General features: G+C 41.3%; 2 protein-coding genes across 8 annotated transcripts; one reads left to right on the forward strand and one right to left on the reverse strand.

The window, feature by feature from the left end:
* Positions 1 to 55: 55 nt before the first annotated feature.
* LOC116315260 (Krueppel-like factor 10) lies at positions 56 to 3,539 on the forward strand. 5 transcript variants are annotated; one of them, XM_031733508.2, is made up of 4 exons: positions 56 to 213; positions 730 to 969; positions 1,092 to 1,965; positions 2,129 to 3,539. In XM_031733508.2, the coding sequence occupies exons 2-4, from the start codon at positions 739 to 741 to the stop codon at positions 2,323 to 2,325; spliced, it is 1,302 nt and encodes a 433-aa protein (XP_031589368.1). In that variant the 5' UTR covers positions 56 to 213; positions 730 to 738; the 3' UTR covers positions 2,326 to 3,539. The 5 variants fall into 5 exon arrangements, with proteins under 5 accessions (XP_031589368.1, XP_031589371.1, XP_031589370.1 ...); XM_031733511.2 differs by having other exon boundaries at positions 730 to 876; XM_031733510.2 differs by lacking the exon at positions 56 to 213 and adding an exon at positions 344 to 430.
* On the reverse strand, positions 2,980 to 11,152 carry LOC116315284 (antizyme inhibitor 1). Of its 3 annotated transcripts, none has more exons than XM_031733547.2 (12): positions 10,924 to 11,152; positions 9,216 to 9,337; positions 7,906 to 8,116; positions 7,522 to 7,695; positions 6,662 to 6,834; positions 6,283 to 6,417; positions 6,029 to 6,110; positions 5,802 to 5,876; positions 5,396 to 5,561; positions 5,075 to 5,187; positions 4,247 to 4,467; positions 2,980 to 4,159 (listed from the first exon to the last, which is right to left on the reverse strand). In XM_031733547.2, exons 3-12 carry the CDS (start codon positions 8,005 to 8,007, stop codon positions 4,045 to 4,047), a joined length of 1,356 nt encoding a protein of 451 aa, XP_031589407.1. In that variant the 5' UTR covers positions 8,008 to 8,116; positions 9,216 to 9,337; positions 10,924 to 11,152; the 3' UTR covers positions 2,980 to 4,044. The 3 variants fall into 3 exon arrangements, with proteins under 3 accessions (XP_031589407.1, XP_031589408.1, XP_031589406.1); XM_031733548.2 differs by lacking the exon at positions 10,924 to 11,152 and adding an exon at positions 10,145 to 10,421 and having other exon boundaries at positions 4,247 to 4,464; XM_031733546.2 differs by lacking the exon at positions 10,924 to 11,152 and adding an exon at positions 10,145 to 10,421.
* Positions 11,153 to 12,047: the final 895 nt, after the last annotated feature.

Raw genomic sequence — 12,047 nt, forward strand, 5'->3', positions numbered from 1 at the left:
ACCCTAAAACACACCTTTGCGTCCCATTGGGAGCGGCTTCGGGCCACGCCCATCTGTTCCCCCCACCGCATTTGAAACGATGAATGGAAACGAGGCTGTGGAAGAAACTAGGAAACATACTTGCCTGGTCTTAAGTTGTTAGCACGAGACTTGTGGACGCGCATCTAGGGATTAAACCTGTTTCCTGAACACTTGACGCACTCATACATATATGTAAGTAAATGTTAGCTTCGTCATATTTACGGTTAAGCATGGTATTTTCTTTTCTTCTTACGTGTTTAATGTTCGCGTAGAAACACGTTGATAAAGTGGTTGTCAGCAGCTAATCAGTCAGACAGTCTGGTTGGTGGGCTTCATCAATAGTTATTGAGGAGTATGATGGTGGGTGCAGCTTGTGTGTGGTGATCCGGGCCAGGGAGGAGTTCTTACAGTAGGTGTTGTGTGTCTGTTTTGTAACCACCACACATGCTGCTTTTGTCCCCGAGCAAAGTAGGTGAAAGGGCAACCGCGCTGATGAGCAGCAGCTGATCATGCTTATCTCTCATGCTACTTCACGTATTCTGTAAATGGCGACAAATAGCAAAACTTTTAAGGCCCTGAGATAATGGTCATAGTGTAAATTTGATCGTAGGTGATTTATTTATTTATTTTTAGTGAAGGCTATCATTGATGGATTACGTTGTGTGAAATGTTATGAATTTAAATGACAGTTAATTTGGTCTTTCCCAGAGTTGCACGATGAAGTCTGAGGAGCACCACTGTCACATCTCAGACGTCCAGGGTGAATCCCAGCCAACTGACATGGGTGCAGGTGACATGGAAGCTGTGCGGGCTCTGATGTCCATGACTAAGCACTGGAAGTCAAGAAACTTCAGGGTGAGGCACTACAGACCTCTGTCTCCCTCCTCAGACTCCTCAGAGGACGACCAGGTCACCACCAGTTCTGCTGTGCTGCAGGACTCTCTGTTTGTAAGGGATCCTTGTTTAGGATGAAATGGTTTCTACGTAACTACGTGATTCTAGTAAATGTAGATGTATTAGGACAGAAGAGACAACTTTACTGACTTTGATAATGTGACTTTTCTTCTCAGTGTATGACACCACCATGCAGCCCACCCCACTTTGAGACGACCTGTCCAGGTCCAGCTCTAGCTCTGAAGCCTCACCGACCTACACAAGCGACGTCTCTGCACAAACACGCTGCTCAGCAGAGCTTCCAGTGCACCAGTGTGATTCGTCACACTGCAGATGGCCTCCACTGCTCCTCCAACCTTAATTGTGTCTCAAAGGAGGAGGAGGTCGTTCAGGTTCACATGCTGGACTCTAAAACTGATGTGAACTGTAAAGATGGGCTGAATAGCAGAGACTCTGAGGAGACTGTTACAACACAAGCTTGCACTGAGACGTCCCCAATTGTTGTTCAGTCCAGACAGAACCCAGGAAGCCTTTTAGGCTCAGATGAAAATAAAAATGCGCTTCAGTCTGTCCCAGCTGGAGACGATCTGGTCTCACCTGTGCCTGTCTACTGCCACATTGTTCCTGTCTCTTCTTCGGCCACTCTTGTGCAGAACGCTGTCACAAACTCACACAGTCAGCAGCAACACCTACTGCCAGCAATCACCATGGTGCACACGCCACTGCAGCTGCAGCACAAACAAGAAGGACAAACGGCTTCTTCTGCTCAGGTCTTCCTTGTAGGGGGTCAGGTGGCAAAGGGTCCCGTCATGCTCCTTGTCCCTCAGCCGCCTGTTCCTCCTGTCTACATTCAACCAGCGCCGGTGACCAATGGTGGAACAAAGTTCGCTGCCATTGCCCCGGCACCTCATCGCACCTTATCGGAGCAAAGACGTGTCCCACAGCAGCCAGAGGTAGCCCGTGCACGCAATCACGTTTGTCCCCGTGACAACTGCAACAAGACTTACTTCAAGAGCTCTCATCTCAAAGCCCACATGAGGACGCACACAGGTAAGAGATAAATTAATTAAATGTTAATATAACGCATATGTATTTTAATCCTATGGCAGTTTTTAAGCAAATGGCACAAGTGTGATCTTCTAGTCATGAAAGCAAATGTTTTACCCGGAGTATGTTTAGAAAAGTTCTCATTCTTGCCTCCACTATCCAACAGGTGAGAAACCCTATAAATGCAAGTGGGAGGGCTGTGAGAGGCGTTTCGCTCGCTCCGATGAGCTGTCCCGCCATCGCCGAACCCACACGGGAGAAAAAAAATTTGCCTGCCCAATGTGCCTCAGCCGCTTCATGCGTAGCGACCACCTGGCCAAGCATGCCCGAAGACACCTGGCAGCGATGAGGGGACGCTGCTGACCTCGCTGCATTCAGTATCTTCTTCAGCAACAATAAAAAAACCAAACAAACCCCACTGTGAAACCAAATGAGATGCGCTACGCTGTTGAGACTGACTCAGTCTCAGTGCACAGAAGACTGTAGATGTTTTTTACGTCACCTTATGAAAGGGCTATTGTGCAACACTGTTAAACTTTGCTATACTGCTGTTCTGTAATCATTCTAATTGAATATAAACGAGATAATGAAAGTGTTTACATTTAACTACTGCATTAGGATAAGCTGAGAAGTTATGTATTTAAATGTTACTAAGTTTACTTTTTTGTCAGTGATATTTGACCAAAAAATTTTAAATGTTATTTTGTGCCATGACAATCAGTTTAAAATATTTTTGCACATTTTCTTGCACAAAACACAGAATTCCTTAATAAACCTAAACGTATTTGTCTAGATTAATTTTTTTAAGAGTTGTAATTTAAAATATTTTCTGTGGTTCCCACATGCTTCTAATACCTGAAAATGTATCTCCCTTCAGCTCATCACATGATAACTGTATAAAATTATCAGGCTGTGAAACTAACAGAGGGGTACCAATTTTATCTATGCATACAGTCGGAAGTTACAATTTCTAACATTTATCCATTTCTGATAAGACACACACATTGGGATTCACAGTCCAGTCAGTGGGGTGTTTATTACTCTTCATTTAGACAAGCACAGCTACACGTTAAAAGCAGGCAAATGCCTGATAATTTATCATGCCTTAAAACAGATTTATGACAGTTTCACAGATATGATACACACAATGCAAGTATACTTGGTGTCAGGAAATACTGCAATATTCTTTCAACACAGATGTTGGAAGAATATTTTCAAACTATATGAGTAGAAATAGAACTTGCAGTAGTCTTTTAAATCATTTTTTGTAAAGAAACAATGTCATTTTCAGTGTGAGCCGATTCATTGTCCACCAGCACTTCCTGTGTTCCATCTGCAGCACATGCTGTCTAATAAAACCTGCTTGGCTGTTGGGTAGCAGAACACTCACCTGCTTGGGAGCAAGACACTCAGCACTTTGGAAAAGCACGCAGACACCAGCTTATTTAAGGACACTAACCCTTTAGCTTTCAAATCATTTTCCAGAAACTGACGCCACGGTAACGCCAAACATTTTCTATGTACAGCAAAGATATGCTCCAAGCTCTCAATTTAATATGAAGATGCCACTTTTTCAATGTAATAATGGATTCTAGCCTTTGCGCAGACACGAAAAAACTACACAACAAATCAAAATCAGAAATACAAATCTTTTGGCAAAACTTTCCATATAATCTCAGAAGTGTTTCTTTTTTTAAATACACTGCTTCAATCAAGAATACACATAATATACAAGACTGACAACAGCAAAGGAGATATGAATAATAATATCTGTCAAATATAATCATTTAAAAGTATTGGTGTCTACTGTAGGGGTGTAAACTGTAGTTCAAGAGGAGCCCCCAAACTGTCTTTTCTGGACTCATCCATTTTGTTGCATACTAATTAACACCTACTGAGGGTTTCCAGGGCTGACCACATAGAAGCGCTGTGCACTGGGGTCTGTGAGATGAATTTGGTCTGGTCCAGGCAATTTCAAGCACTACTGGGGGAGTTGACCCCAGTGGAATGTGAACCAAAGGAAGCTAGCAGCAGAAACAAGTGAGAGAAGTGAAAAGACTTCTGGTCCCAGTCAGATGTTTCCTAAGCTGGGACAGACAGTGCAGCCTCTTTTTGGCAGGAATTGAGGAAGTACGGGACCAGGGAGAAGTTCTTAAGTGTAGTCTCGTTGGTAACACCAGTGTCCTGCATCTCAAACCTGGTGAATGAAAATAAACAGGAATCAAGGACCATAACCTCCACATTCTTGCACAGGAAAGATTTTCTCCTTCACTGCCAAACTTACCAGTCTCTAGACGAGATGACGTAGTACACAGGGGGTGGTGGTGAGTCAGTGGAGGAGCACAGTGGTTGACCCAGACTATAGGAGCCAGCATGTGTGAACATGAGCCAGTCTCCAATGTTGAGCTCAGGTAAAAGACAGTGCTCCACTACCTGGTCCAGATCATCTCCAGAGGGACCCCACAAGCTGCTGCTGAACACCGGTACATCCAGGGAAGTGTTCTGCTAATAAGGCAATAAAGGTGATTATTTTAGTTATTTTACAGTGTGTATATGTGTGGGTAGTAGCTGATTAAGGTGTTGTTCCTAATTTAATAATAACAAAGTGCGTATAATATATCTATATCATGGCTAAAGCACTTCTGGATGGATGCAAACTGCATTTCGTTGCCGTGTACCTGTGACATGTGCAATGACAATAAAGTTGAATTCTATTCTATTCTATACACATTGAGAAGTATAGAGAAAGCATTCTGTGTTGTGGTTACACACTCAACGGGCCCTTTGTTAGGTAAAGGTCCTTTGTTGGCTGGATGGATGGATGTGTCTGTCTCTCTATCCATCCATCCATCCATCCATCCATCCATCCAACAGAGGACCTTTGTGGTGGAACAGGAGATCTGCATTATGAATTTGCAGCCAACAGATCTCCAGAAACTGCTTGCTGTGATCTTGTCAGTATGGCTCAAAATGTCTTGCAGATGTTTCAAGCACCTTGTTAAATCTATGCAACAGTTTTGTAGATAAAAGTGGTCCAACCTGGCACTGCCCAGGCACCTATTAAATTGTCCAGTAAGTGTATACTAACCCATTGAGAATCTTTGAGACTCACCTTGTGAACAGTTGGGGCAGATATCAGTGTTTCAGAGAGTTTGCTGGCAAATGATCCATACACTCCTTCGTTCATAGTGTACTGGAACGCTGGCTCTTCATTGGGAGACAGATCTGTTCAGAAGAGGGCAGAAATGTTTCTGAATTTCATTTTACTGTTTGATTCATAGCTGCACTGCTAATTCCCAGTGTAATAATACTTTTCAAGCTGTACAAAACTGGTTTCTGCATGAAAATGCATTGTGTACTGCTTGAATGCAGTTTTTACAGAGTATGTCCTTCACAATCATTATAGTTCCTAAGTCAGTATCTTGCCACTAACCATGCTCCTGGTCCTGGGGATCACGTGCCACCACCTCCTTGGAGATGACATTGACAGCCAGTGTGAAAGCAGAGGACACGAAGAAGTTGCCAGGCTCAGCAATGATGGAAACTCCTGAAGATGGAGGGAAGTATAGGTCCACCATAGACATGACTGCAGTATTAATCTGCAAAAGAGATGACAGAAGCCGTTACAATTAACATTAAGATATTCCTTCCTTTTTTCCCCACATGTCTCTGAAAAGTAGTTTAAATCCAGCTTCACAGTGAGCAGGTAAAACATGAATCTATATTAGAATATTCTCAACATTTAAGACAGACATTTATCTTACTGTTCAGCTGGTGCTTACTACAGCTACAAATGTATAAGGCTTGTCTTTAACAGTATCAGATAGAAATGCACTGACCAGTTCCAGCTGGGCCTCAGAGCCGCTGAATCCGCCTCCAATGTCCAAGATTTTCATGCTGAAGCCAATTTCCTCCTGAAGCAGACAGAAAATTGTTAATAACTTGGGTCTATACAAAGTACCTTGTGTTTATGGAGCATCCAAAACATAAAAGTGCATTCAACAGAAATGCAAATGACAGTCATAGAGATGACTGCAAATAAAATGCATCATTTAATATCACATACCCCCATATCAAAGACACAACGGGCATCGGAAACAGCATGAACATACACCTGGTCATCGTCACAGGAGGTGGAAATGTGAGACCTGAGGAGTAAAAGAGGTAGTCGCTGATCAAACTGGCAACTTAACGTTTAAATTTCATTTTACAGACAAACTGACTAAATAATTTGTTCAAGAGAAATGTGCCATCCTTGCAGTGGTCTAAGTACAAAACCTGTATTTGCATTTCTCTTCATTTCCTTCCTGCAGTCCTTACCTGACCCCAACTACCTGCACACCCAGCTCCTTAGCACTCTCCAGCAGATGCCTGCAGTCCTTGAGCGAACAGCCAAATGTCATGCTCATGTCATCGTCCGGGTTTGACGCTTCCGTTGACACCTGTAGCAGCAGCCTAAATTATCACAGAGGAAACAGATAACTTGGTTACTGTTTTGGGGAAAACAAACAATCCAGATTAATCTATAATATAAAACCAGAGCAGTAAACTACACAGAACCATACAGTTTTTGCAGGTTGATTTCTTATCAGAATGACGGTAGATAGTGTAACCAACAGATAATTACTATGGACTGATAACAAGGTCAGTTGCTTAACATACCCACTGGCACTTGGACTGATGCTTATCGAAAACTTACTTGGCATTGGGGTGGCAGCGAGAAATCTTGCGCAGCTCTGCTTCATTATCACACACCAGGAGGTCAATGCCATTTTTAGCAGCATATTTAATCTGGGAAACTTGTTTGCAAACACCACTGTAGATGATATCTTCAGAGGGAATACCATGGCTCTGCACCAATTCCAGTTCAGACTGAATTTCAAAGATACACACACAAAGCAATATTCCATTAAAGGGAACCTATTATGCTTTTTTGTCATCTTTTGCTTATATTACACTTAGCTAAAGTTTGAAATGTTCAGTGTATGTACAAAGAACTGTGAGCTAGAAGGTTATTCTCTAAGCAGTTTTTTTCTACTCTTCTGAGGATATCCTTTAAATGATCATCTCAGGATCATTGCTCTGGCTGTAAGCATAGAAATCTAATCCACCTGCTGTCCCAACCTTTGTCAATCCATTGTCAGACGGCGGCTTAACTGAGGGGCCGCTCCAAAGCCAAATATAAGATAAATAAGGATTATTTTCAACTTTGAATCAGGCAAAGCTGCTCTAGAAGAAAGAAAATAGAATTTGAAATAAGTGTAACAGATCTCCTGTATCTATCTTACCATGCCCATCAAGCAGATGCATTATAGACAAATATTTATTAAACAATGTTTACAAGGTGGGCATTGACATGTGGTGACCACTTGGTGGTGCTTTTAAAAATATTTTAAAGATCTTGGAAAGACACGCAGTAAATAGCCTTAGGGTGAATTCGTACCAGGGCCTCAGCCTTATGAAACACGGGTCAGCTTGATGAGCTACACTAGTGCAAAATGTGCTTTTATATTTAGCAGGGAAAAGCCCTAATGACAAAAACACACTGTCAAAGAGTACCTTGTTGGTGCATATGAACCCAGTGCCAAGGGCAGCAAGGACTTCAATCACAGCTGGGCTGCTATTGCACCTGACAGCATAGTATGGTCTGATCTGGGACATGTGGGTCCGCCAGCGAACATGCTGCCTCATTATGACTCCCAGATCTGCTACAAAGAATGCATTCTTCTCAGACTGGAGAAGAAGGAAACAAACAGGTGTGGAAGAGTCAAAAACACATTAAAATTGTACATCCATTAATCTACAATACAAGCATAAACAAAAGTGTTCCTGTATGTCAATTAACCACCTTTAGTTATTGATGCATTATAATAGAATTGTTGGTTTTGAGACAATATTAAAACATTAAGAAATAGTACATGTTATTAAAGGTGAAGCCCATACCAGTGTTTGCTCATAAATGTGATTGTCAATAACATCACAGAGGGCCATGCCTCCCTCCAGCAGGCCAACAGAATACTGCGGTTCATCAGCAATTCCTTTCATCCTCTCAACCGTTTTCTTCAAATCCAACAGGCATAAAGAATGTGGCTAGTGCGAAGTGGTCTTGCTCGCTCCCTCTCGAGCCCCTGGGGTCCTAGACTTATGCAACAAACTGTACAAGAAAAAGAGAAAAGCCATCATAGAGGACCAAGTTCAGCATCAAAAAAATCACATTTGGATAATGCATATTCCATGATGTTGTCTGCTGCTGAAACCTAAACGTCTCTTTTGAAATCCTGAACTGAAGTCATTTTCAACTCAATGGGCGTCCAATCAGAGCAGAGAACAGGTTCTGCGTTATGGGATAGCTTTGTGGAAGAGGCCTATTCTTCCTAAAAGCCGCTGTGAAAACACATAGTCTGGGGCACAGGGTTCATTTACTTTATCATCAATTACCCCTTACAATCGCCATTAATCCCTAAGCCGGTGACCCGAAAATGTTCCGTTTGATGGCATTAACAAAGGTACAATACTGGCGGCATCTGTGCCACAACTTTACTTTCAGTACTGTTGCACAGTACTCCAGCCAGTCATGGTGGTTTGGATCAGACCAGATGTAGAAAGGTTATATGGGGAGAATAGCAATATGCCAACAATGACTGCTGTGGTGTACAATAAAAAAAAAATTAAATAAAATAATTAAAATAAAATCACTGCTCAAACGCTGGTTAAAAACACAATGGAACAAGGCTGAACACTAATATCTCTTTGAAAATGAACCAAGACCTTATGCAACTTAGAAAATGCTTAACTGGATCACTTGTTCTATCTTCCTTGTAAAAAAACTGATGGTGTTAAAAGGGTTACCGTACGGTTCACAAAACATACACTATACAATCCAACCCAGCTATAATCTCAAGGAAAATGCATGCATATTAGTTGGGTTATAGCTCAGATTATTTCCCTCCGTTCCTGAAAACAAATTTAACAGCAAAGCCACTGCAGATAAAAGCAGTCCAGAACAGTGTCCTGTTATTTTAATACAAGTGCTGAAAATAGATCTGAAACAGTAGATCTAAAATAACTGAGTGATCTGGGACATGCTGAATGTTTACTCCTTTTGTCAGGACATGACAGTTACCGTGGAACTGCAATAATTCTTCACCATACAAACACAAATGCTGTACCACACATTCAACGTTTTTGCTATGAGATTTTTCTCAGCCCTTCAATTAAAGTGGATACATAAATTCTACAGCTCATTTACTCACATGGATGAGTCCTGGGATGAACTCGTCCACTATCAGCTAGGATCCCAAGGTGGCTCGGCGTTGAAGTCAAATGGCTCTCGGTATAGAGCTGCCCCTAGATCCTCTGGGTAGTTGTTGTACACCTGCAAAGGGGCAGATGAGGACGTGAGGCACAGCAGATTCAGTCAATGATCAGTCAATTGTTTCCCCTGCTAACACATGTTCCAGCGGTACTCCAAAGTACAATCAAATCTGTAAATCTGTAGAGGAAACTGGGGTTTTTCCTGGCTCCAAATGGATATTTGGGTTATGTTATGACTACACACATTAGCACGATAATCTAGAATAGAAAGGCAATCCCTGATTTCCATATTTTTCGCCATTTGACAAAAGGGAATTGTAAGCTCGAGTTAACGAATACCCGCATAAAGCACTGATACAGAAAAAAGTATTTACATGCTGTACTTAATCTGTGTTTTTTATTGAGGTGGTTTTAATGTGTGAATTGTTAGTCTGAGAACCAACCACCGGAACTGATGCAATGATGGCCAGATTAGCAGGTTTGAATAAATTGATTAGCAATTATCTCTTGCCCCGTGTTATTTATCATGCTACCCCTTAAAACCACGTTTAACTACAACTTAGCATTTATTACCAATTACTTCAGAGTCAAATTCCTTGTTACTGTAACAGCTCGCTTTCAATTAATGGCGAACATTAGCATTAGTGTCCGCGGAAGTTACACAGTAATATACAATGTTTTCCCAGTACCAACATGTTTTACAAAAACAAAGTTTTTTTTACAGTAAGAATGCTACTGACAACAACGTTATAGCTAGTGTGTTTTATTTATTATTTAGCTAGACAATGCCACGTTACTCACTGCATTTAGCTAATAACATGCTAACACTCACAGGAAGCTAACAGCGCGGTTAGCTAACGTTACTTACGTCCGCTGAAAACCCAAAAGAGGGGACAGAACGCTTTTTCTTTTTAGGCGGAATTTTTAAAGAGTGGTGGGGAGACTAGAAGAGAAAACGATATTTGCCATGGAGTAGTTCAAGTTATTGTCGTTCGACGGTTTCTCGATGGCACCTATAGCGGAGCATTTGTTACAACCGAGCAGACGACAGCAGCGGAGGGCGAACGGCGAGATCGACCCACAGACAGGAGCGTCATATTAACGCTGACACATCCCGTTTAAAATGTCAAAATAAAACCCACATTAACCGACATATTCGTTTTGAGTAACGGAAAAACCGTCAGAGTGAAATTAAGCAACAGATCCCTATTAAGGCTTGTAAAACAATCCTACATTTTTAAGAAGACATTTCTGTCACTTTTTAAAAAACACAAGAATTACAGCTTTTGTTAACATTTTCCGGTTTAGGTCAACTGAAGTATGGTGAGCTTGACAAACACTTGCTCAGAGCTGTCAAACACGATATTAGAGCTCGGCTCGCATAGGACGATGTGGAGCATTTATTAACATAATTTCAAAAATCATTACTGACCTGCAACAGCCACAATAATAACAGTGAAAAAAAGTTGTTTTTTTTTCCTATGCTGGTATATATTTGGTTAACACAATTTACAGAAATTCTAACCAGCTGGAAAAAACAAAACAAAACAATAAACCCCACAACTTTGTTGATCTTAGACTATATTTATAACAGAACAGCTATAAAACCTATGCTCCATGGTAAATAGTTAATTTCCCAAAAATTACCTGTGTTATGTCTTCACTGGATTCCCCATGGTTCAGTGATAAGGACAAAATATTGTCCAACAAAGGTGGCACAGTCCTCCTTATTTTCTCTAGCCTCAGTCAGCACTCGCAGACATAAGCCCTAGACGCAATGGCTAGATGGAAACATGCATTTTGTCCTAAAGTTCAAGCTCAGACTATACTTTCCCTTCCTTTTGCCTTTGTTGTTGTGACTTTGTGAAGTTGTGCCTGACTCTGAAAACGCTTGGTATGAGGCAGTTTTTACCCCCTCCAGGAGATAAATTTGCATGTCTCCCTCCTCAAAGCTGAAGGGGGAGGGTGCCAAGAAAAGCTCGGCTACTGTTAGCTGAAGGGGAAATCTTTTCTCTGGGGCTGTTTGGACTCTGTGCTTACATTAAGCATAGGAGAAAATAACACTTTATCATTAAAATGGAAAGTGTTTTACTGCACAGTATGAGGATTTCAAGGCTTTGGGAGCATGTTTGCCATTTCTAAAATAATACAAATAGGTTACAAAAAATACAATTTATTTTCAATAAATAAAACAAATGTAGGAAAATAATTTTCAAGTGCAATCCACTAATGTCTGTCTTCTACAGTAAAAGCCCATTTTCAGCAGCGTCTCTGCAGTCTGTGACCCTGTTAGTTTAATTTTCACTTCATTTTTAGAGAGTGACATACAGACACAAGTTCTCCATTCCTGCTGTAGTTTAGGATCCAGGAATTTGTGACCTAGTGCACCCACTGTTCTTGTATGAAAACCCTGTTTACCAATTACAAAGCATTATCCCTTAAATCCCCAGCACTGACTGACCCACATCATATTTTTCTTATTTCACAGCAGTTCATGATGTCTTGTTGTTGTTGGGATTTTTTTCTTCCACATATCTATAAAATTCCTCAGAGTGTTAGATGAGAGTTGAGTGCTCCTCGGGGAAAAAATAAACAATAGCAGTGCCTGTTTCACTAATAAACCTATTTCGCGGAGTCTATTGTAAAGGCTGTGGAGGCAATGTACTGCGACACAAAAAAGTTGTTCCGTGTTTTGTGCCTGTTCTTTCTAACACTACACGAGTTATGTATATATAAGGCTAATCACACATAGCATCTAAAGTGGCTTCCAG

The sequence above is a fragment of the Oreochromis aureus genome, linkage group 11, assembly GCF_013358895.1.
Source record: "Oreochromis aureus strain Israel breed Guangdong linkage group 11, ZZ_aureus, whole genome shotgun sequence".
Lineage (NCBI taxonomy): Eukaryota > Metazoa > Chordata > Actinopteri > Cichliformes > Cichlidae > Oreochromis > Oreochromis aureus.

Bases quoted from the DNA above. Each gene is read 5' to 3' on its own strand.
- LOC116315260 (XM_031733508.2), top strand. From the start codon at position 739: ATGAAGTCTGAGGAGCACCACTGTCACATCTCAGACGTCCAGGGTGAA. The intron at 970-1,091 runs GTAAGGGATCCT...TTTTCTTCTCAG, and splicing joins TGCTGCAGGACTCTCTGTTT to TGTATGACACCACCATGCAG. The intron at 1,966-2,128 runs GTAAGAGATAAA...ACTATCCAACAG, and splicing joins CCACATGAGGACGCACACAG to GTGAGAAACCCTATAAATGC.
- LOC116315284 (XM_031733547.2), bottom strand. From the start codon at position 8,007: ATGAAAGGAATTGCTGATGAACCGCAGTATTCTGTTGGCCTGCTGGAG. The intron at 6,418-6,661 runs GTAAGTTTTCGA...GTGATAATTTAG, and splicing joins CGCTGCCACCCCAATGCCAA to GCTGCTGCTACAGGTGTCAA. The intron at 5,188-5,395 runs GTTAGTGGCAAG...TCTTCTGAACAG, and splicing joins TCCCCAGGACCAGGAGCATG to ATCTGTCTCCCAATGAAGAG.